General features: G+C 41.7%; 1 protein-coding gene across 1 annotated transcript; it reads left to right on the forward strand.

Annotated features, from left to right (window-relative positions):
• Window positions 1–15,157: 15,157 nt before the first annotated feature.
• LOC118113330 (transcriptional repressor scratch 1) lies at window positions 15,158–24,758 on the forward strand. The gene is made up of 2 exons (XM_035162912.2): window positions 15,158–16,044; window positions 20,581–24,758. The coding sequence occupies exons 1-2, from the start codon at window positions 15,933–15,935 to the stop codon at window positions 21,306–21,308; spliced, it is 840 nt and encodes a 279-aa protein (XP_035018803.1). The 5' UTR covers window positions 15,158–15,932; the 3' UTR covers window positions 21,309–24,758.
• The last annotated feature ends 1,004 nt before the right edge of the window (window positions 24,759–25,762 follow it).

Genomic DNA, 25,762 nt, shown 5'->3' on the forward strand with positions numbered 1-25,762 from the left:
CCAGGGGGAGTGGAACTCAAACGAGAATGGGTTCTTGTTGTTGCTTATTTCTTTAAAAAGTTTAAAAGTACTATGACCTTTTTCTCGTAATCTATTCTTGTAATATTATAACCTTATTTTAAGTCAAGGTCCATGAATGATTCCCTGGGGAAATTAATGAAAATCTCTAGAAGACAGTGACAGTGAAAAAGATATCTGGATCCATCCCTTTGTCTGGATCCCTGCCAAATTTCAATGGGTTCTTTCTTGACCCATGTTCCAACCTTCTACCTATTTTTGTGGCAATCCGTTCAGTAGTTTTTGCATAATCCAGCTGACAAAAAAATAAACAAACCAGCCAACCAATCAACAAACAGACAGGGGATGAAAACACAAGCTCCTTGACCCGAACCTGACGATCTTCTATCGGGGAATAAAGTCTTCAAATGATGAACTGTCCACTTGTAACTAAACTTACTGCATGTTGTGGACGACAGACTATAATTACAAAAAAAAAAGCTTCTCCACACCAAGAAGGATTTCTTCCTCTACATATGGTGGCTCCATCTGGAGACTGTGATATGGGAGACAGCTTGTTATGTAGCTCTCCGAATCATCCTACAGTTGTTTACTGCATGTGCAACTTTACAAAGTTTATACAGCACTTTTTTGTATTAACTTCAGTGTATACGTAACCTGCTGCACACCACTTTGTGTCAGTACTATCACTCTATTTATTATTCTCTTTCTTTGCTCTTTCCTAATTATGTTTTCTCCGGCTGCAGTAAATTAGTGTCCCATAGGAATGACTTGATGCATACAGCAATTATAAACATCAGAATATAATTATCAAATGATTTGTGATACCTCGGTGTGTGACTGAAATCCTCCCAGCCTCCGTCTCATAAGGTAGGAGGAGGAAATCCTTTAATCAGTGGGTTTTTCTTTCTGTCTCACTGAGAAGATAAAACGTGTTTTCAGTGACTTTTTAAACAGTCCACTAAATGAAATATAGAAATGTTTTCAATTTCTCTTCAATTCTATACTGGGACACATTCCTTCTCGTAAAGCTGTTGGGTGGTTTAAAGAAATCCAACAGATTTTCAGTGAAAACAGAGCATTTAAAATAATTTGGCTGTATTTTAAATAGAAAGAATTTCATTCAATCACTTTAAATACTGATTAAAAGATTAAATATAACACTTTAAAAGTGTATCTCTTTAACATCCATTTCTCTGGCTGCTCTCTATCAGATAAGAACCCTCTCTTCTTAGATTTGCATGGCAGAACACCAGAGTCAGAACAGACGACCTTTGTAAATTAAACTCCGATGTAACTTTGAAGTTTGGGCAAAGCCACAATATAATCATATAAACATTTGCAGAAAGACGTGTAAAGGTGTCACAGGAAACACAGGACACGTTTTCTCATGTTGACATGATTTGTAAAGGTTTCCAATCTTCTGGCTTTGGAGGAAAATCAGTTATGTAATCACACGAATAGCAGCGAGATAACGTGTGCAAATTCTTTTTTAACTGGATGAAATTCTAGCAAAACTCTACAGTAGTTCAGATTAATAGCCATGTGCAGCAGAGCAGGCGGCACGGCTCAGAGCCAACTGTCCCTTCTGCTCATATGCGGTCGGGGCCAACAGCCAGTTAAAGCCCTTGTTCGGCTCTACGGCCAATTAGAGCCGCCGGTCAGAGCGCTGGGCAAGTATGAAGCACTGGTCAGCGCTTTTAGCCAAAAGTCCTGTTTGGAGTCGAGGACTTAACGTGGTTATTCTGCTCATTATTCACATCAGTGAATCAGCACCTTTTGCCTTCTGCTTTGAACTCATGATTAAATATAAAAACTGAAAAAAACATTCTTCCATTCTTCCCTTCCTTTATAGTTAATGCATTTATTTCGAATTGTGGCATGATGTGACATTCAGCACACCAACAACTGATTATGAAGAATTAATTTAATCACTAGCAACACTTAAAAGGAGCACTACAATTAAATCAGCTGTACACAGCCTCCCATATGTACCAACTGCTCATTGACTGGGAGTGTGTGTACCTGATGGGTGTGTTGAGCTGCCCCTGTTGGCTCCTCCGGCCACGGCCCTGTGGTGGACAGGCTCAGGTCGAGGCTTCTGGCCAGCAGAGGAGAGGACAACCATCAGTCAGCAGCGTGAGCCAATGAGACCCTCTGCTCTGCAGCCGCAGCCAGACAGAGAGGTCAGCGCGGGGTCAGGTGGTCAAGAACGGGGTCAAATGTCAACAGACTCCCCCAGTGACCAGCAGTGATAAGAAGCTGCGCACACACTCACACACACACACATACACACACTCTCTAATGACTGGCAACCCCATCTAACGGTGACCAGTGACTTTGACTAATTCTCTCTGCTGCTTCATTTATCACATGATCTGAATGAGCAGCGAGAAACAAAGCTCCACACGTCTCAACAATGAACTCCGCTCCAGTGTATAAACGCCACGGAGTGAGTGATTGATGCATGATGGAAGTGCACACTCACGGAAATCAACAGATAAAAAAAAAAAAAGATAAATGCTGATGTGACATAAAGACGGGAGGAGAGGGTTCGATGCTAATCTCTTTCTCCCTCCTTCAGGTGGCCTCTCTCGATAACACATCACAGATTCAAGCTGCATAAAAGAGCAATCACAGAACAATTTAGCCTCTCCTGCATCTGCGCTCACACCCTGGGCGTGTGTGTACGACGCCCCGGCAGAGGTGGCGGTAGTAACTGCCAATTCACTCGACGAATTCCTCACAAATGATAACTTTTGGGCCTCCTAGCGATAAAGTAATTTCTCCATCTCTCCTGTCGGGGGGCTTGGGGGACAACAGAGGCCTGTGATAATCCTATAAACAGAAGCTGTGTAGATATGGGCCATCTATTATGACCGGGAACAGTAGCGTAGATAGCAGCATTTATTATCTGAGACAGCAGACAATACATTCTCATTCTGTGATACTACTGCTGACAGACACGGAGTGATCCATCTTCGCCGAGCGAGTGAAGTGAGAGGAGGGAAGAGAGAGGGAGCGACAGATGGGGAGTGAGAGAGGTAGGGGGAGAGTGAGAGGGGAAGGAGAGAGAAAGAGAGAGAGAGAGAGAGGTGGGTGGGTGATGGGGCAAAGTTAGTGAGTGTATAGAGAGAGATGTGAAGACGGGGAGAGTATGTAGAGGAGAATTATTATCGCTGTGTTCTGCATTGGCTGTGCTTTCTGTCTGTTCTAGGCATAAACAATCCGCCTGTACGCAAGCAGACACACACACACACACACACACACACACGATGGGGCTGCTCCACTGGTTGATGTAGCTGACTGTGGACCAGTTTGCTGTTGCCCGAGGCTGCAGCTAAATAAATAAATAGGTAGTTACAGTGGTTTTATAGCCAGGCTGTTATTTTACTGCTAATACTAATAATTCAGTATAAACCAACTGCCCACCCTGCTCCTGTCTGCGCTTCTTTCCCATTGTTTTCCTCGATGGCAGCAGCTGTATCTGAAGTGGTACTAGTAAAGCATTGCAGGAAATGTGCTCATAATATGAGTGCTACATAATTATTATTATAATCAGAGTGTTTAAACTTTTTATTTCAACTGAAATGTAATGTCTTCTATATTTGCAGGACGACCACATAAAACTCGACTTTTAAAGGTTCTGCAACCAGAATAGGTCGAATTTTATTTTCTAGCAGCAGAACACACAACTCGACATAAACAAACCTGCTTGCTATGTATCACAAAGCTCTGTGAGTGAAGCGCTGACTCCCTGTAATCAAATGGGGAGTCGAAAAATCCAGGGAAGCAAGAAATGCATTGAGTGATTGTGATGCAACTATTTTACCTTGAGGATCTGGTTGTGACCTTTGGGAAATATTCTCGTTCTCCTTCTTTCTGGAAGTTAAATGAGAAGATTGATATTTGATTGATATGGAGCTCAGCTGAGCAGGAAGACTTGAAACAGGGTTTGAACCGTTTGTTCTGTATACAGTCAAAACCAATCTGCCCACAAGCACCCACAGTTTACTGATAAAGACATTATAACTTACTACTAATACGATAACACTTCGGCCAAAGGAAATTGTGACACGGACTCAGACCAAGGGGCAGATCCAGGATTATTTTTCACTTCCTCTGATATTCTGAATCATCAGGCCTTTATAAAAGGGAATGACTGACTGCAATTTCGTGCAAAGATCTGGATCTAGAGGATTGAGATGGAGTGTCCAAGGGCGCTGCTGGACCTTGGTGAAGGTACACATTCTACTGAGTGCCATTCTATTTATTTTTGTACTCAAACAGATTTGTAAAAGTGACAACTGGTGCTTTCAGTTTATACAAATACAAAATACAAATTTTGGAAAGTTCCATTCTTTATTCTAAGCAAAGCTGCTATCTCAAGACACCTGCTAAGAACAACAGATGTAAACAGTATATGAAGCAGTTTGCAGTGCGACGTTTACCTCACTTACACATCGACGAGCAAAGAATACACCTTCATTCACTTGGCATCACTTAACGATGACGTTGGAAAATAGACGATAAGGAGCGAGACACAGGAGTTGATGAAACGAGTGCGAAGGTGATATTTGTATTTGTTTCTCACAATCTCTTTTCATTAAGTCAGAGGTTTGAGCACAGTGGACTGGAAAGAGCAGCACTAAACACAGAGAGAGAGCTGTGGCTTATTATCAGTGTTTAATGACAGATGAGAAGAGACGCAATTAGAATGAGCCATATGGATGATCATATGGTCACTTTATAATTAGCACTATTTTAAAATAGAAAGTGGGCTTACATAAAATGAGAAAAGACAAAGTAGTGGTTGTGTCACAAATAACACAAATAAGAGACTCATTTGATTCATTTAAAAACAATGCAGATGAGGAATTTCAGTGGACATTGACTTCCTGTTCAGGACCTGATCCAACTAAACAACTCACTTGGAAAGTTTTCAGACATCTTGTTTAATTTGATAGTTTTTCACGAGTCGTCCAACCCAACAGTTACCTTCTGCATTTGCATCTTAAGCATCCACCAAGTCACTTGTTGAGTAAGCAGTTTGTATACAGTAGCTGTATGCCTGAATGTATGTGCATGTAAATGTGTTTGTCGTGTGCCTGTTTTTAATCCACTCACACCATGTTGTTGCTTTGTAGCCAAAGAGGCCAATAAAGATGAAGACAGAATCTGGAGTTGGTGCAGGAGTCAAGCCTCCACGTGTGAAGTGTGGATGCAGCCGCGGATACTGTTCCGACCTGGCCCTTTACCGCAGGTCTTCCCCATTCTCCCTCCCCATTTCACAATTGCTCTCACTGTCCTCTCAGTAAAGACATACGGCCCCAAATAATATATATATAGTTCATCTACTTCCTTTTTTATTAGCAAATAGTCACTCCAGCCATTCGTAACATTCCTTACATTGGCATAAACACTAAATATCTATCAGTCATACAAATTTAATTTTTTATTTGAATTACCTCCTGAAGGAAAATGTGAAACAGCCAATTCAGGAGAGTTCACATTCTTCCCAGCTTATTCCTAAACAGAATGTACTTGCTCTACTGTGTTGCTCCTCCAGCATCTATGCGATCCATAAAGGTCAGTGCCACACAAAACGCACTGCAGCGGCGACATTTTCACATAACACTCTCCAAACACTGGAGGGAAAACCCTGGAGACAAAGCCGACTGCCTGTGTCCCAGAATTAGAAACAGTCAAGTCCTCACTCGACGCTCACCTTTATAGTTCACCTTTTCATAGCTTGTCCCACCTTATTTATGTAAATGTATTTTTTTTTTTTCTTCGACATCTCTTAGCTGTCAGGTCACGCCATTCCCGAGGTTGTAACAGAGGATTACACGACTGTACGTCATGTTTTTTGTTTTGAAACTTGAATCAAATCCACAGTGGAGTTAAATACGGCGATACAGAGGATTGTGCTGCCTCAGAGGACTCACACACACGCTCCTCCACTGTTTCATAGAGCAAAGATAACATAAAAATAATCTCAGAAAATGGTATTTTAAAAAAACATAATATGAAAATAAAAAAATATAGGATCATGTAATGGGTTCATCCAAAGTTCATTTCATTTCTTCATAACAGAAGTGCGTTTGTAAACTGTTTGCCCTCTGGGGGCAAATAAAGTTGATTTAGCAGTATTGACAAAACATTAGAACATTTGAACAGTGGTGTGTTAGAATAGTAATGTGTTGTCCTGCTGATGGAACATCAGGCGGCTACTGATGCTACAGCACCGCCTCAGGGGTACACACCGGCTGTGTGCGAGTGTGTGTTTGAGCGTGAACTTGTGTCGTGCGCATGCCCTGCAGGGTGGTGTATGTGTATCTGTAATCATGTGAGCATGTTTATCTGTGTGTGTGAACATGTGTGTATGAGTGACTGTGTGTGTCTGAGAGACAGATTGCCTGTGTGTGTGTGAGAGATGAAAAAAGAATCTGAAGAGGGCGATGATGGTGTGGATGAAATAAAAGAATGGAACCTCTGATGATATTGGAAACAGTTGGAGATGAAGAGGAGGAGGAGGAGGGAGGGGAGGAAGAGTCAGCGTATCCGCTGAGGACCTTTCTGCACAATGCTGGCTTCTTCTTCTACAGACAAATATCTGATCCATTCTACTAACTAGACCAAGAGCTGTGCATGGTTTATTGTTTGAAGCATCGAGTGGAGGAAGTCGTATAATCTTTCATCAAATTGCAGGATTCGTTTTTTTAGTGGTGTTTGGCGTTAGTGCGCCCTGCAGGATTTTTGGGGACACAAAACCAGCTGAGGACAAATTACTGACATATCGTCACCTCATGTCTTGATACAGCAACTTAATTATCTATTTATGGAGCTATTACATCACTAGTCTTTATTTCCTCCATTTGTTTGTTGTTTGGTTTGTTTGTGAGCAAGATTACACAAAAACAACTCGACTCAAAAACTCCAGACTTAGTGGAACGATGTGGTACGGATCAGGGAAAATCACTTTTGGTGTGGATCTGGATCAGGGGGCAGATCTGGGATTTTAGTTTTTTTGCTAGATGGGGCACTTTTGACATTTCCCCCTGTTTTCTCTGAGAAGTATTCATGGATCTTAATGAGGAAAAAACACATTGAGGGAACTGATATCTATGAGTGTGTAAAATTTGGTGCAGCTTGATTGGAATTTAATTGATTGAAATCATTTAAGACTGTTTGGCAGAGGTGCAATCGTTGCACCAATCTAATTTGTTGTGTTTGTGAATGAATTTTTTACACTCCTTTAGTTCTCCGCCAGCTCCTGAGGGAAATATCTTGCTCATTGGCTAATAACTGCTCCACTATGTTCTCCAGCTAGTCTCTAACTGTGTTTGTCTGCAGTTTGGACAGTAGGTTATCATTTGTTTGTGGCAGCTGAAAAGTTATGAGAGCAACTGAATGAGAACAGTACATTTGCAGGCTGTGAAACCTAAACAATTAACTGCAGGATTAAAGAGAACTGGGTCAAGTGATGATCCTCTCACTTTGAGACATCCATGTAGAACAATTGATCCAGTGTTAATATACAAAACATTAACTATAGAGGATTTAAGTTCATTTGAAGCCTATTTTTATTTCCGTGAATCTGGAGCGACTGACAGATCCGCCCCGGTTTGACACGTCTCGTTGGCTGCAGCACAAACTCACTGATGCTGTGTGATCATGTGATCCAGTCCCGTAACAAACAAAACCTAGAAACATCAACCTGATGCTGCGGTGACTGCCTTTGTACTGTACATGAATGCAAACTAAATAAGTCATGTCAGTTTCAAAGCCAGAGCTTTGCATTTGCATACACTGCTCAGACACGTGTGTGTGTGTGTGTGTGTGTGTGTGTGTGTGTGTGTGTGTGTGTGTGTGTACTGGTTTAATGTGCTTCCAAATGTTTGATTATTTGTTTGATAAGCTTGATCTCACCATTTAATTGGTTTACACAGTCAGAGCGGACAGAAAAATAATATGAATTTGATTCTTTCATGTGTCGTTGATTGTTTCTGACCCGTCTCAAACATTTACTCTCCCTCATCATGGCTGAAGTGCAGGAGATTGAGGATGAAGATGGAGCACGTTTCCACTTCCCTGACATTACTTCAGTTTATCGCTTTATCTCACTATATTGACCATTTCTCTGTTCTATCCCCCAAAGTCAATGAATCAATGGCCGAATCTGTAAAACAAATAAAAATGTAACCTGGAACGTTTTCACAACTCTTTTACTTGACTCATTGCTCCGTCTCTCAGCCCCCCTCTCATTTTTTCCCCCCTTCTCACCTCTTCCGTTCTCTGCGTTTTCCGAAATATGTCTCTCTTTATCACATGTGACACGGCAGGATGGGCCTGTCCGAGGCAGGTAATGATTTTTTTTGTTCTTATTTCTGTGATGCGAGGGATCAGAGTGGTGCTGGTTATCGGGCCATTTATTACCCTGCCAGCTCGCCACTCAGCTGTCGGGGTAAATGCAATCCCTCCTGATTCACACAATTACCCCAAGATAGAGAAATATCTCCCACAACATAGCATTGTGGGTCAGGGAGAGTTTAAGGAAATACACAAAGAGCGAGGACAAGGCTGCTTTGTGTTTTTTTTCCAAGCAGACCAGCAGTTTGTCGGTGCACGAGGGCTGTTAGTTTGGATCGTGTGAATATGTGTGGAGTAAATGTCAAAGGCATTAATCTACACTCTACTTTGCAGACTGTGAAATCTCCTGTTATGGATTCATTATGAACACGATACAGTTGCATGATACTTTCTTAACTAACGCTCATCAATCCTTGATTTCTTCCAGATTCCTCAGTCTACATCATGTCGTTTTACACTTGTCCAATGGTATTGGAGAACAGACTGTGAAGAGCAGCTCTGTGTGTGTGTGTGTCTCACAGTGAGTAATGCTGCACGCTCTCTGAACCAATGACAGCAATTAACTGTGGTGGATGAGAAAATTAATTTGTATGCATACTGATCAGACATGATTTCTATGGTATGGAACAAATTTGCCTCTTGTTGTTTTATTTAATTACATGGAGTTAAGATATTGTAAATTGGTTTAGAGTCACAATTAAAACAAAAGCTATTAATTTTCTTTCTTTCCATCTTCATTCAAGAACGTGGTCTTTCATTTGTGATCTATTTTAATGATTTACCTCAAAACCCGGCCCTCTTAATAAGCGCAGATTTGCTTTGCTGTTCCTCAGAACATCTTATCTTCTCTCAGATTCACTGTTGCTGTCCTGTGCTTCAGTTTGAGTCTTTCTCCTCACGCTGATCAAATTCTACAACCAATATGACGCGATGCCCGGTTTGACATGAAATGAAGCAACGACGTTCTCTAAATTAAAGACCTCATGTGGTTTCTGATTGAGCTCGACTGTTCTTTACTGCTGATCCTGTTACAGTCACATACTACTTTTTATTTTAACTATTGTTTCCAAAGATCACAAACACGACGTGGACAAAAAGTCTTAAAATTGATCACAGTAATAAAAGCTTTGAATTTAAAGGCAGCTTGTATTTTGTCTCTCCTCTCCTCCTCTCCTCTCCTCTCCTCTCCTCTCCTCTCCTCTGTTTTGGGACACACTCTCCTGTGCTAACGTACGCTGCTTCTGTTTCACCAGTACAGCGGGAGTCATCAAAAACTGCAAAGAAACAGGCCACATTTCTCCCCTAGCCCAGCACTTCTGCATGTGTCTGCAAGTGTGCGTTGTGTGTGTGTGTGTGTGTGTGTGTGTGTGTGTGTGTGTGTGTGTGTGTGTGTGTGTGTGTGTGTGTGTGTGTGTGTGTGTGTGTGTGTGTGTGTGTCTGATGAGAAGAGCTGCTCAGCAATATTTAGTGTTACTGCGACAGAGCAGCTTTAGGACGGAACAGAACAAGGCTCACCTTCAGAAAAGACGAAATGAGAAGCAAAGGAAGCGACAGAGAGGGAAGAGAGACCCAAATACATTTTGACTTTCCGATGCTCGTCAATGAAACGTTTTGCTTCGAGTAAGAGGGAAAAAATCTCAGAGGCAAACGTTAAAAGCACCAACGTTTCCTCACACGTGTCCTTACCCCTGAGAGAGGGAAAGAAGGCAGGTGAGAAAAACTGTTGTGACCCTCTGTACGGAAACAGCAAAAGAAACAACAACCTCAGAGTGTACATCATGTAAATTTACACTAATGAGTCCTTTAAGTCCATGCATATAAAGATGATTAACTATGAGGGGCAACCATGCTGTGTGTGTGTGTGTGTGTGTGTGTGTGTGTGTGTGTGTGTGTGTGTGTGTGTGTGTGTGTGTGTGTGTGTGTGTGTGTGTGTGTGTGTGTGAGTTGGGGTCAGGGATGATGTATAATAATGAGTCACAACACGAAAAGCATAACATGTTATTCCAGTGGACTAGTAGGCATTGGCGTGTATATGAATACATGTGTGTTTGTATTGGGGTATAAGACAAAAGGTCCAAAAGCAGCTGCCCGCCTGTCACATGCATCACACTCCATATACACACCCACAGCCACCTACACACACACACACATGCTCGCACAAACCTGCACACACCAGCTGGGCAGCGGCTCCGTGTTTGGTGCATAACACATGTGTCGGCCTTCAACAGGAGCCGCATCAATTAAGCCAAACAGGACATCGATCACAGCTAACCTCATGCAACATCTGACACACACCCACACCCACACACACACAAAGAGCGAAAGCACATTAACATGTTACTACCACATTCCTTGTAAAAATTATATCAAGTCAAGTTTTAAATGACCCCAAAATAGCAAATTACAAATTTTCCTCGGATGGTTTTTCCCTCTACACTCAGACATTCATTCAGATACAGAAGCCCTCCCTGGAAAAAACCTTTTATTAGTGAAAAATATGGAAGAACCCCCATAAAGGGCAAACGATGAGGGATCTCTCTCCATATAGAAAGTGCATCCCTCCACTTTCTACCCACTTAAAACATTCTTTAAAAGGTTTGATGATTTCTTTTGCATTTTTTTGTGTGAATCGTGCTTAAATGTTTTTCAAACTCTATCAATGAGAGATGGTCTTATATCTGTAATGAGGCATGAGGCAGCTAATCAGGGTTTTCTTTTTTTGTTGGTATTTTTGTCTGTATTGATAGGACAGTGTAACCGTGGATCTTGCAGACATTTTCCTCATGACACTGAAATGTGAGTTTTACATATTTTTTATTGAAATTTTCCTTTTCAATTCAATTTAAGAGCTCAGTTTTATGATGATGTAAAAAGTAGATGTGATTTGGTGTCTTCAATATTGAGTAAAAAAAACTAAAAACGGTAAATAATTGGTCATGTAGAGGTTCGTCAGGTTTACGTTAAAGCAACACATGTATATAAAATCATGTTTCCTGTCTTATTCGACTCAAACGTTGACCAGCTGACCACATTAAATATAACACTGGTGGCAAATCTGTCTTTTTGGGGGTTCGCTCACAAGGTCTGCTGACGAAATAAAAAAAACTCCAGTTTCTCCCCAAAATAAAGTGTGGTGCTGTTTTTGAAGTGTGAGCTTGACACCAACGTGAGAACACCCAGAGCTTTCCACTTTTGGCTGCAATTCACACTCATATGGGCTCCAGTGAAAAATTGTTCCTCCAATCCCCCCAAAAATTACTCAGTCACAGACACAGAGGGCGACTCGCTGTCACTTCGCTTCTTCTTTGTTGGTAAAATATGCAGTAGATCTAACTTTGAAATTACCAGAGGTCAGTGATGAGAAACATCCCATGTCCTTGTTTAGACATCTGTGTGTACGTGTCGGCCTGTGTGTGTGTGTGTGTGTGTGTGTGTGTGTGTGTGTGTGTGTGTGTGTGTGTGTGTGTGTTCTAAGACATGTTCGCGTCCATGTATACGAGCCTGCTTGTTTATTTCTGTCCGTGTCCCATTGTTAGGTTGCATGTGTGTGTCCACATGGCCTCTAATGATGATGAAATGTGTTGTTAATGTTGTAGGTTATTTCAGTCAACTGACAGTTGTTGTAGAGGTGGGTGTGTATCGTGTACTCTGTGTGTGTGTGTGTGTTTAATTGGACCTCCCTGAGCCAGTCTCCAGGTGACGGGACTCATCTGCTCTTCCCCTGATTAAGGACAACAGATGGACTGGTAGCTACACACACACACACACACACACACACACACACACACACACACACACACACACACACACACACACACACACACACACACACACTGCATCGTCAAATACACTGAACATACACATATTGTACAAATCACGTGCCCTGTAATCAATACCAATACACACTATCCATATCTCATAGATATCATGATATCCATGGATCATGCACAAATTACCCAGATGCCTCAGTTTGTTCAATCTTCATCATTATTGCCTCTCCCATCATCATGGTCAGCTACGCAGGAAAACTCTGAATCACCCGCATCCTTCTGCAAATCATCCACATGCTGTCTCTTTAACTTGACATCTCCACTGTCCTCCTCCATCTGTCAGATATTATGAGTTCATTTATTCAGCCAATGAGGCTAAAAACAAAAAAAAGTAAAAGCTGAGTCAAGGAAAATGTGAGGGAGAACCAACAGTGTGACCTGCTGAGAAATGTGCTTCTTTTTCTGCCAAACGAGTCAAATTTAACAACATCCGTTACTTAATAAATATTCGTAAAAAATACTTGATTTGAAAAAGTCCCGTACTCAAGATACAGAACAGATCACACAAACTTTAAACTTCTTCCTTAAAGCACACAAGCTCAACAGCGTCATGAACTCAATAGTCATTTTGCAAACACTAATTAAAAGTAGACAAATTAACGACAAAGAAACAAAAAGTTTTTTCTTCTTCTCTCTTGCTTGATTTATGATACAGACAATTGCATGTAGGTGCATGTTTATATGATTGTATGCAACACAATGGAACCCTGTAGCAAACATAAATGGAGCGATAAACAAAAGAAATACAGTAAATAAGGTTAAATATAGAATATAAACATGAAATATTATAAAGACACTAATGATGGGATTCAAACTTTAATAACTTTGAGGTTATTTATGATGCCGTTCACAGCTGAATCCATAATTAATGCGTCTTATTTCTTTGTTTTATTTTGTAATTTCCCCATATTGTGTAATTTTCACAGATGCTGAATCATTACCCAGGTAAAATTTATGGCCGTCAACATAGCAACTAATTGAGACCGAGCTTGTGCAGCGCCAGACTCTATTAGCTCCAGCAAACTTCTGCACCAGAGTTTGATCCGTCACCTTCTCCCATTAGTGTGAATACTTGATCTTTAAGTGGTTTCTCTGTAGATCGGACTCATCCTCCGAGCCTCCGCTAACCTTTAACAGATGTTCAGCAACCTTCTAACCAACCTGAGTCAGTGTCCTGCCTCATTAAAACACAGCAACATCTTTTAAATATTGTAACAACACAAACTCAGTAATGTGCACTGCACACACACTGGGACTAATTAAAACATATTTATAAATGGTCACTCTGGGTCTCAAACTGAGGAAGATATCAAGAAGGTGCATGACTTTTACACTTTAATTACCTCCACCAAGGAGGATATGTTTACACCCCCGTCTGTTTATTTAGCAAGATTACACAAAAACAACTGACCGGATTTTCACGAAACTTGGTTGAAAGATGCAGTATTGGTCAGGGAGGCACCTCTTAACTTTTGGAGCAGATCACAGAACCGTTCATTTTATCAGCTTCACACTTGCCATGTGTATTGATCATGGCCTGAGGAAGTGCAGTCACACACACACGTTTAATAACAATACAAATTTAACAAACATACGACCAGTGTGCCTTCAGTCTACGGACAGAGTCGAACATGTCTTCTCCTTTGGACTCAGATTAACTACAGAAGAACAACTGGGTCAAACTGCAGGTCAACATTGCGGCCAGACCTGATCAGTCAATGACTCAAACCTATATATAAACCACACAATTAAATAGTAATGAATCACAATCAGTTTCATTTTATTCATACATTTGACTATAAAATCTTGATTGCAGATAAACCAGGTAGGATGAACAGAGAGTTTTTTAACTTCACTCTACACCATAGAATGTTTATAAAAATCTCGTCCAGCACACAAATAATAAAAAGTCTCAGTATATTGTAGAACTGTTTGAGGAGGATTCACAGAACAGCCCGTTACAAACAGGCAGGTTTAGAACGGCACCGCACTAAAGTCTCTGTAATGATCAGTGTTGTTGTTACATAATCTACAGAAACTTGGGAGTGAACCTGGTGTGACCCCGGAGCAGAGAGGACTCTTTCTCTCATATTAATCCACCATGCAGTCACTGTAAAACACTCCATTTGGTCTACATCCATCTGCCTCCGAGGCCACATTAATGATAATTACGAGGCTCTCAGCATGCTAGTTAATATCCCCCATAAAACCCATGTCATCGAGCAGAAAAGCTCAGATAGAAAACGCTTAGCAGGTGATAAAAAGAAGAGAAGGGAAAACAAAAAGAAAAGTAGACCCCCTCCTTCCAAATAATAAAAAAACCATGCTCACAACGAGACAATATTTAAATTCACGTTACACGCTGTGATAGCTGAATCAAATCGATGAGTGCTTAAAGAAACCATAACAATAATTTCCATTCTTATCTCCCCAAAACATGGCGCCTGGCCTCACACACACACACTCACACACACACACACACACACACACACACACACACACACACACACACACACACACACACACACACACACACACACACACACACACACACACACACACACACACACACACACACACACACACACACACAAACACACACACACTCTCTCTCTCACTCAAAAAATGAGAAGAAAGGGAGGAAGGAGGGAGAAGGAGAAGGAGAATGAAAGACAGAGAAAGAAAGAAAAGAAGAGAGAGAGAGGGGGGGGTGATAACAGCTTCAATAAATCATCCGGGCCAGTCGCCGCTCCCCGGGGATGTGGGATGGATTAAATTAAGCACTCCCTCTACCCGTGTGTCTATCCATCTCTCTCTCTCTCTCTCTCTCTCTCTCTCTCTCTCTCTCTCTCTCTCTCTCTCTCTCTCTCTCTCTCTCGCTCGGTATAAATGCCAACAGCTGATCGCGAGACGGCACACTCACGGGAGCACCTCGCGGAAGCTGCAGAAAGAGAGCGAGAGAGAGAGAGGGAAAGAGAGAAGAGAGAGGGATACAGAGAGAGAGAGAGAGAGAGAGAGAAAGAGGAGAGGATGCTGATGATCCACACTCGGCCAAGCGGAGTCTTTTTTTTTTGCTGTTGAAGGGAATTAAATAAGGACTATTTCGCAAAGAAGGAAGGACAAGGTGGCCGACATTTATTTTGAAAAGCTTCCAAAATCTATTTTACATCCTTTTTCAGATTTTTCTTCGCATCCCTCCTCCTCCTCCTCCTCTTCCTCCTCCACCTTCCTCCTCTTCTTCTGAGAGGCCCGCGAGCTGTCTCACGCTGCAGGATTTTCCTTCCACCACCTCTTATTTACTTTTATTTATTTATTGTTATTACTGTTTTTGTTGTTTGACTGCTCGCGAGCCTCAGTCTGCCGGTGCACGCGAGCGCAGAGAGAGAGAGAGAGGGAGAGAAAGAGAGAGCGAGAGACCCCCCGGAGGGAGCTGTCCGGTGCTGAAGTTGCATTTCTCCTCTTTCTCGTGCACGTGAACCAGACAGAAGACGAGCAGAGAAGAAAGAAGGAAGACATTTAAAGAAAAAAAGAGAGGTGAAGACTTTCCAGCGGATCAGTGCAAGACAATCTTCCTCCGTCCTCTGCGTGTGTGCGTGCGTGTTTGCGCGTGTGTGTGTGACGGGTTGAAACCACCACCACGCTGGCCAGGCCGTCGTGGATCGGCTGTGTTGTTTGTGAGTGTGTGTCGTTGTGTTGAGTCGGTGTCGCACCATGCCAAGGTCCTTCCTGGTGAAAAAGGTGAAACTAGATGATTTCTCCACGGCGGATCTGGAGAGCGTCTACCGGCACAGGACAGACCTCAGCCTGCGGCTCCATGACAAAGGTAGGTCAGGCTGAACTGCGCACACAACCCAGCACTAACAGGTGTCTCACAACAAACACAAGTCGGTCTGTGAGAGGAAGAGGAGGAGGAGGAGAGAGAGAGGAGGTGGAGGTAGAGGGCGGACAGGCAGGGGACCTAAGAATGCCGTTTCCAAAAATGTGTGTGTCCGAGAAGAATTCCTTTAATGCGACACCTCCATGTGCCAATATTCAATATCTATAATAACCTATTTAATTTGTGCTTTTATAGTATTTTATTTCCCACCAGTTCTTATTCTTGTAGCCAGTTTTTTTTTTCTATAATTCCTCTCCAGCATTTCCAAGTAGAACTTAAAATGGGATTGTGCGCAACCAGTGGGGATGTGGGTGTAGCTGCTCGGGGCCATTTATGGAGCCCATTAGATTTGACAGTGTAGTTATGACCTCTCTCACAGGTGACCCAATAAAAGCTCCAAAAGTTCCTTTCAAAATAAACGACCCTTCCAGGTTTCAGTGAGAGTGTAAGAGCTACAGTGTACTGCAGGGGAACATGATAAGACTGAAGAGGTGCAGTTCAACACCACACAACTCTTTATTTACTGAGAGTGTGAAGTCTGCAGCCGGTTTGACTCAAAGCAGTTGCTTGAGTTGTGCGAGTCGAGCTGCCACTGAAGCGGAAAGGTCACTTGAGAAATCAACTAAATCCAGCGCATCCCATGTTACATTGATTTTGGCTCATCGTCAGCAGGGAGTTTGCCCCCCCCCCACGCAGGCTAAGTCAGGTTAAAAGAGATAAAGACGGGATGGAGGTTATTCAGATCTGCTTCACCTTCACTTGGTTTTGGAGGCAAAAGCCCAAGTCTAAATGTCCATTGATTCACAGATCTGCTCTTAAGTGGACGAGCCTCTGCGACCTCAGCGTGATGCTTGTAATGTTTGAGATGATGCATGGAACCTACACTCCTGTGTCCTGTAGGCTGGGTGTCTTATACAGAAAGTGAGCTGACAGACGCAGTAACACTTGACGTGATTCAATGGTCGAAACTGCAGCTGCAGCACAGATGAGAAGCAGCTGTGATCAGACACATTACCACCAGTGCACAGGTGTTTTCTTGGTTTGTTCTTCTTGGTTGCATTTTAAATCAGCTCCTTCACAGGCTGGAATTTTACTGTCTCTATAGAGGGTTTAATCTGTGCTCTGTACCAAGGTGAGCATGTCCTGTTTTTGCAGAGTTAAGATATTTCTGCACGACGATTTCTCCCCTGGAGATACAAAAAAACGCACCTCCCTCTGTGCTACACGCAGCCTGTTGTATTAATTATCACATAAAGAGAAGAGGAGGAGACCCTGACCACACTTATCTCATTTCACAGTCACTGACGAACTGTTGAATACTATTGAGCTGTTGAATATCACAGTAGATTCCTAAGCTGAGGAACATTTCTATCCAAAAAGATTAATTATTTCAGACAGTTTTGGTTTAAATGTTGAATATAAACAGTATTTTACTCGTTTAGATATTTATTTGTTTAGATGTACTATTTAGGCATAATATTTAAGGCAGCCCTCACTGCAGTGAGCCTCCAGCAGGAGTAAGCAGTGTTATTCATTGTTTTTGTGCTGCCCTCTGCTCCTGTGAAGCTGTGAACTTCCTCGCTCCCTGCGACTGTGTGCGTCACATCTTACATGAAAAGCCAGAGACGTCCTTGCCATGTAAATGAAGCCACTGTGCTGCTTCCACCCCAATGTCATCGACACATTGATGCACATCAGCATGTGCATTCAGCATGCGAGTGCTCTCTGTTATTTCTCCGCTCATAAAGCAAAAAAGCTGTCAGCGGTGTATTTGTAATGTCGAGGTTAACCAGCCCTGCTCGGCTTGACACGCGATCTGCTGCCTCAGCAGCGCCGCGCCACACACTGCCTACACCGGCCACCTTTTGTCTCCATCCCCAACATCAGATGGTGACAGCTTAATGTGGCTTCTACATACAGTACAATGCAAACTCTACCCACACAGCGCTATGAACAACTTTCTGCTTGAACGAACCAGCTTTTGGAATAATTTATGTCTCCCTGCATGGTTCCTGTGTTGTGTGCGAGATGGGAGTGTGTTTTCAGACAGGACGAATCAGCAGATATGAAGAAGCTGTTGAGCCTATGCAGACGTATATAGGAGGGGTGTCACCTCGACCTTGTTGCTTCTGCCGCTTATTTAAAAAATCACCAGACTGGATGGATAATAATAAATAAAGGGATTTAAAGAAAATACTTAATCTTTGTTAATGAATTGTCTATGTCTACTTGAACTTCAAACAGACAGATATGGGTCATGTCCAATTGATCACACTAAGTTTTAATTTTGAAAATTTGAAGCTGATATTTCCTTAAAATAGATAATAAATAGAAACATCTTAATCTTAATAAATAAACCTTAAGTTTTGTTTTGAGTGTAGCTGTGGCCAGTGTGTTGTTTTTTGGCTCAATGGAAATAAAACCTCTAAGTATGTATAGGTGTATATTAATTATATGAAGAGAGAAAGTATGAGAAATACTTTATGTACCATAGGTTGTGTTTACAGTTCTCTGTTAAGTCTGTATTTAAGCTTTTAACCAAACCGAACCCATTGTGTCAAACTAATTCTAAGACACAAAAACTGCCCGTAGCATTAACCTGTGTGTGTTTGACAAAACTTGATGTATAACCAGTTGCATCTTTGTTGTTATGTCAATAGAAAATTTGCAGAAAAACAACATCCACAGTTAAAACATGTATTGAGACAGGCTGTTTTTTTATATAGATCAAAAGGTATTTCATAATGTGTGTGTTTGCATATACGCAAGTCACACTGTGCAGATTAATGCATTTAATTACACTTTTGTGTATTTAGCCAGTTATGTGGACAAACTCACATATTCATGATGACTATGAGAAAACACAGACAAACTTGAGAAATAAAATAGCATCTTATTCAGATATGAATGTATCAAGAGGGAGGGTGGCATCTTCCGACCTGATATAATAATCTATATAATCTATAGTGCTTTACAATGCGTTTAAGTTTATTTGTCTAGTGCTGTTAGTCTTTAACTCTCAGCTCTGTCAGCACCTTCCTGTTGAACTGAGGGAGTCTCTCTCTGTTACTGGGCCATCGACGGGCTCCGCACTGGATCTGTCCGTGGTGCTGATGCTCGTTCTCACACTAAATCAGCTTTCTCAAGTTCAGGGTCAGTGTGTGTGCGCATTTATCTTTCACAGAGGAACTGTGTTAACTGTAACCTTTGAGGCTGAGGGGAATTTTATAGCTGAAATATTATCTGGACCGACACTGGAGGCTTTTTTCACACTGGCAACAGGTGTGCCGGAAAAACAATATGTCAATTCAGTGTTTCACGTATAAGTTGTTTAAAGCATTAACAGTTACTGCTGCAGCCCTGAGGGTGAATCGACAAATGTCTCCTGCTCCATATGCAGAGTAATAGCAGGGGATGGTATGATTACTATGGGATAGATATGTAAGTGAATATATATTATATGTTATGTACTTTATTATCAGTACTATTAGAGTGAAGGGAGGACCATAACACTCTTAAAATCATCTAAACTGATGTTATTTTATATTGTACTTCACATAACAACACATGATCTTGTGGTTGTTGTACAGGCATTACATGAAAAATGTGCTGACTGACCTTGGATCAGATCTAATTGGAACCTTCAGTTTCACCCACTGTGTTGCCATGTTTGGTTTTCTGCTCTTTCAGTGTAAAGAAACACAGCATCTGGTTTTCTCATCCATTACAGCACCACCTGTCGTGTCAGCAGTTATGTCCATCCACAGCACTCAGTGAGCGGCTTAATGAGGTTCCTACATACAACATGCTACGAAACCTCTAACATGTTACATGCACGAACATGTTGTAAACGAGTTCCTGGTTGAATACTTATGTTATCCATTGCCCCAGTGATGTGTTTTATTATGAATGGACCCGAACGGGACGCAGGTGCAGAAAATAAACACCGCTCAGCTTTATAAGAGCAGATGTGCGTTACTAAAGGTGTAATACTCACTAATAGAGTTGTTAACATGAATGAGGAGGCACTTCTTTAGTTCCACCACTTCAGAGTGTGTAATGCTCCTCAGTGCACGGTGTCTCTGTGAAGAAAGATAAAGCTGAGAAAAGACGAGTATCTGGTTTCATTCTGTTGCTTTTGTTCAGCTCGCAAACAGCAGTCGAATAATGTCAATACAAACTTTTGCCTCCTGTTGTGTCCCTTTAGGTACACAATTGTATTGTATGTCCATTGCAATTGTTACCAGTATTTGAAGGGTCTCTGGTGTGAAGGGTGGAAATCTTTGCCACTGTTCTCCTCTGTGATTCTCATTCTGATAGAAAAAAGGTTGTCTTCTTTACTACCGATCAAATTACGTAATAGCTGCTTCAGGGACAAATAATGGTCTTATCTCTTTATACCAAATGTCTGATTCTTGTTCTATTTTTCATTATAACCTCCACTACAATGTTTTTTAACCTAAATACTGTTTTTTTCCCCAGGTGGTTACATCAGTGACTACATCAGCCCTGTTGTGTACGATGCTGAGAGTGACAGTGGGATCAAGGTGCCGTCTCCCGACCCTCTCTACGACGGCATCCACAGCGACTACGGGGCCCCTGACTCTGAGTCACCCGACAGCCCCAGCTCAGAGATCACCGATGGCTACATCAACGGAGATGCTGCAGTGAGTGATGGTTACTCAGTCGATGCCTTCTACATCACCGACGGCCGCTCGAGGAGGAAAGCTATCAGCAGCCCCAGGACCATTCAGAGGCACACCTGCAACGAGTGCGGCAAAACCTACGCCACGTCCTCAAACCTGAGCCGGCACAAACAGACACACCGCTCACTGGACAGCAAGCTGGCAAAGAAATGTCCGACCTGCGGGAAGGTGTACGTGTCCATGCCCGCCATGGCCATGCACCTGCTCACTCACGACCTCAAGCACAAGTGTGACGTGTGCGGGAAGGCGTTCAGTCGACCTTGGCTTTTGCAGGGCCACATGCGCTCGCACACGGGCGAGAAGCCGTTCGGGTGTGCCCACTGCGGGAAGGCCTTCGCGGACCGCTCGAACCTGCGCGCTCACATGCAGACCCACTCGGCCTTCAAGCACTTCAAGTGCAAACGCTGCGACAAGACCTTCGCGCTCAAGAGTTACCTGAACAAGCACTACGAGTCCGCCTGCTTCAAAGGCCCTTTCTCTCCTCTCGGCCCCTTAGATGCATGACCCCCCGCATAGATGAAACAAATGGACTAAACTGCAGAAATAAGTCGCCATTATCCTTAAAGACTGAACTGCAGACACAAACAATCTATTTTTGGTCAGAGTATGACCTTGCTTCCCCTCCTCCCTCTCTCTCACTTCCCCCTCACCTCGCTTTCCCTTGGAGCCTATTCGTGATGATGACGACGATGAAGATAGCACAATTTTTCTCCTTGAGATTTGCCCACTTAAGGATTTAACTGATCTACGCATGCACTTCCTCAAAAACTCTTCACCTCCTCTTCCTCTGTCTGTTCCAGATAGAGACAATAATACTGACACGGCTTCCTTCTGGCATCTAAATACAGTATGACACCGTATATTTTGGGACACTGATGATGAGGATGACGACAAAGACGATAGTAAGCCTAGTTACTGCGTTCCTCCCTGCACTGAAACACAGTGAAAGAGTTTTCCCTCTTATTTTCTTTTTTGGGGGGAATAATAGTAATAATGATAGTAATAATAATGATAATAATAATGTTCTGCTGCACCAAGTGACCATAATCTCTCCACCACTGAGGTAAAAATATTATTTATATATTTATTTATTTATTTATATATTTGTTTATTTCATTTATTTTTTATTTATTGTGAGTTTATACTTGATTTGTTGCACTTTCATTTCTGTGTATGTAGGATATTTGCTAACCTCTTTTTATCACTACAGGCCAAAGCATATGTCACTTTTTTTGAGTACAATTCTTTTCTTATTACGTTTTTTTCTTTTCTTATTAACGTTATTGCATGCAAAAAAAAAAAAATGAAATCTATGCCAACATCATAAAAAGCTTATGATTTTTTTGCCAAAATCCAATAGATAGAACCTGAGGGCAATATTTTTTCGTGGAGCCTCCGTAGGACTCTTCAAAAGCAATAATCACCTAATGCATGGTATTTTATGATGACGTTATGAAGTATTACCTACTACTGTATAGCAGTTTAAAAATCAGGTATGTTTTACTTCACCTATAGTCATAAACAGATAAATACGAATATAACAGACATCAGGGAACATGCCAATGTAGTGTTAGAGTAACAAAAAGAAAACGTCCTGTCTTTCCTCTCTTGTTATGCACTGCCTGCCTCTTAGTGAGTAGAACTAATGTAGGATGTAGGCTAGAGAGGCTGGGATCAGCTGCCTGCTTGGTATGAGGCCTATTGTAGGATAACTACCACCCTGACAGACCTGCACCAGGATAACTCTGGCATTACATAAGCAGGAGAAGTCTACATTCGGATCAGGCCACACAACATTTTACTCAGATCGGATTCCTTGACCATTCATGAGAGGTTTCTGGGATGTAAACAATTACATTCAGAGGTTCTGAAAACACCTTTCATGTTTTATGCAGCAACAGGTCTGCGCATTTCCATAATGTAAAGAGGCATCTTATCTCTCTTTTCATACAAACAAAACTGGAACAAACTTTTAGCAATCAGACTGGAGAAGCATGCAATGAAAAGTGCACCGACCCAGTACGACACATGGCATTTTGCAAATCTGAGTATATTTTCAATAGAAAAGCACCAAGTCAAAGTTTGGTGCATTGTTGAAGTTGGACAGAGGTCAATGCATTATTCAACTTCCCTTCCAGAGCACTTCCAGACCATACAGTAACAGTGTGCATTCTTAAACCACAGAGAAAAGCATGCACTTAAGCTGGATGGTCTGAATCCAGCTTCACTGTTACAGTCCTGATTATTCTGCAGTAGGCCCCATCCATCCCTAACAGGCCGACCATAGGCAAACTCTTTGAGTGATTATTATTCCTACAGACAGGCCCGACTGTAATCATCCCGAACCCATAGACGGTTATCGTTCAAACTAACTGGCCAATACCAGTGTTGCTGAACCCAGTTCTCTGCAGCTCAGAAACCTTTTCTTCAGATCCATGGAGCTTCCTGAGAGACAGACTGAGGGACACACACATCTGCACAAAAATAATGAAGCGCTTGTTTGTGTTCATACATCGTCCTGTACGTCCGCATCGTAACTCTGCATAGACACTTTCCCACGTGGCCGCACACGTGAGAACACGATGCCTGCTGACGAGCTGTTTGGGGGTGATGAAAATCTATTTACAGTCAAACTTTCAACAACTGAAAAGAAACAGGTTTAATGATAAGATGCAGGTTTATAACAGAGACATTCTGATAATTGCTTCCTCGTGCATGAGCTTCCTCACTTACAGCCTGGGTCAATTTATCGAGTGACAAAAGTCTACATTCTATGATAAATGTTGTGTTGCATAACAAGTCAATTAGAAGGAGGCAGTTTTCTGTTGTGACTGGAGCGATCAGTGTGTGAGTCAGCAAACTGCAGGTCTTATCTCTCTTCCCAATGTGTGAACCAGATTCGAGCTGCAATTACTTGAATTGTATCAGACGATTAGTCATAGAGCTCCGTCTTGTTAGGGCTCACATTTTAGTTTTTGTCTTTTTTTATCTGTGATTTTTAAGTACTGGCCGCAATAAATCTACATGGCTGAGTAAACATGCAAAATAGGTAAAAAACATTAGATTAGGAGCTCAAACTAAAATGCTAGTCAAATACAGCTGAATGTGAAAATGACAGAGTGTGACGAAGAGCCCATATATGCAAAGAAAACAAAAGCATTACCCTCATTTTTCTTTACACATCTCGGAGACATCGAAACCCTGGAAGAGATAGAAAATAACAATATGCTATTACTCAAACCGCTAACTCTAAAATCTGGTTTCTTTCCTCTCTGTTTGAATGAGAATGTAAGCAGTAAACACACTGCTGCTACTGTAGTGACTGATGACAGTGTGACGGGTACAAAGTTGTTAAAAAATCCCGCTAACAGTATTTCAGGCTGCAACGTCTCCAGTTGTTGTTTACGCGTCACAGATTGTTCCATTGTGTATTCAAACACTTTGCACATTTGCACTGCGGTCGAAACATCTTAAGGGTATTTGGATGAAGTCGTCGTTGTCCTGCTGGTGACCGGTGTTCAGGAGTTTGTGCGTCTGTCTCTGGGTGAGCTCCAGGTCTGATCTCTCTAAGCACTTCCATTCTAGTCATTTCCACCTTAAAGAAAGTAGCACAATGAAACTAACTAGAATTCAGGTAGAGAAGAATTAAAAACCTTGTACTAGCTTGACCTCTCTTCTTTTTTTGTATTTCCAAGTTAAAGAATGATGATAACCTAAATAATCATTTATTGCAAGAGGGTTTGTAAAGAATCCTTTGGATTGATACATTTTTACTGCTGTATAGCGATTATCTGACACACCTTATCTCGGGAGGTCTGCATCTCTGGTGCAGAGAGACGACGTCCTGGGTTTTTTTGAGCCAGTATTCAAACAATGTAAGCACAATGAGCACAAAGCATTTTGTGGCACTTCATAATAAAGAATAATCTTAACAAGCCAAGGCAGCATGTTGCACTTTTGTGTCTTGTCTTCTGTTGTGCTAAACACACACCCACTTCATTCAAATTCCATTCACCTTAAACCCATTTGTCCATAGAATTCCTCCTCTGTTTAAGTAGCTTTTAACACAATCCATGCTCGTAGAGTAAGTTTACCTTTGAGTTAGAAGAGTGCTGAGTTCATTTACATAGAACAACACTCACTCTGGACTTAAGAGCCCATACTTAGCATCAGCTTTGTCAATATTGTATGTGTAAAGAGGGACTGGGTTAACACTGGTGCACAGTGAGCTCATTAGCACTCTTTAGGCTGGGAGCTATCTACCAGTAATGGGCTGCCTGGATGGCTAAATACAGCAGTTTGCTCATTCCGTATTTGGACATTTAGCTGTGCTTATGTAATTCAAAGCCTCTGAATTTATATCTTATGTATTTCTCTAAAATCTTTAATTGTGGAACAAGTGAAATGAAAGTTTAATTGACAGTGTGCTGGTTACACTTTAAAGAAGCCATTAACTGTCATCAGATTTTGATCCAAAATTATTTAACGGTATATAAACGGAGTGAATAAAGAGCCAAGGCACAATGTAAATATCTAACCCTTTAAGATCCAGTGTACTTATAATTAAGGGCTTGAGAAAACAGGTCTTTAAAGCCTTAAAACGTCTCATTCAGTTGTTCAGGAAACTGAGTCAGGAAACAGTTAGCAGCTAACAAAAGATCACATGTTGATGTGAGTGACACAACAGGTGAGTTGATCTTCATCATGTAATCAGCATCAGGATTCTTTCTCACAGTTATTCAAATAAATGGAAAACATTTTAAACCGATTCTAGGCCATTTGTAACAAATACAACATAAAAAATCCAAGCTGCTGACCAATAAATGACAATAGGACACATTAGACCACGGATATAGTCCCATATACACATACTACAGAATCTGCTGCTCACTGATGGACGGAGACAAATTGGGATATGGGATACATTTTTTCTTCCACTGCAATTTGTGGAGACACAA

Source organism: Hippoglossus stenolepis, chromosome 8, assembly GCF_022539355.2.
Source record: "Hippoglossus stenolepis isolate QCI-W04-F060 chromosome 8, HSTE1.2, whole genome shotgun sequence".
NCBI classification, from domain to species: Eukaryota; Metazoa; Chordata; class Actinopteri; order Pleuronectiformes; family Pleuronectidae; genus Hippoglossus; species Hippoglossus stenolepis.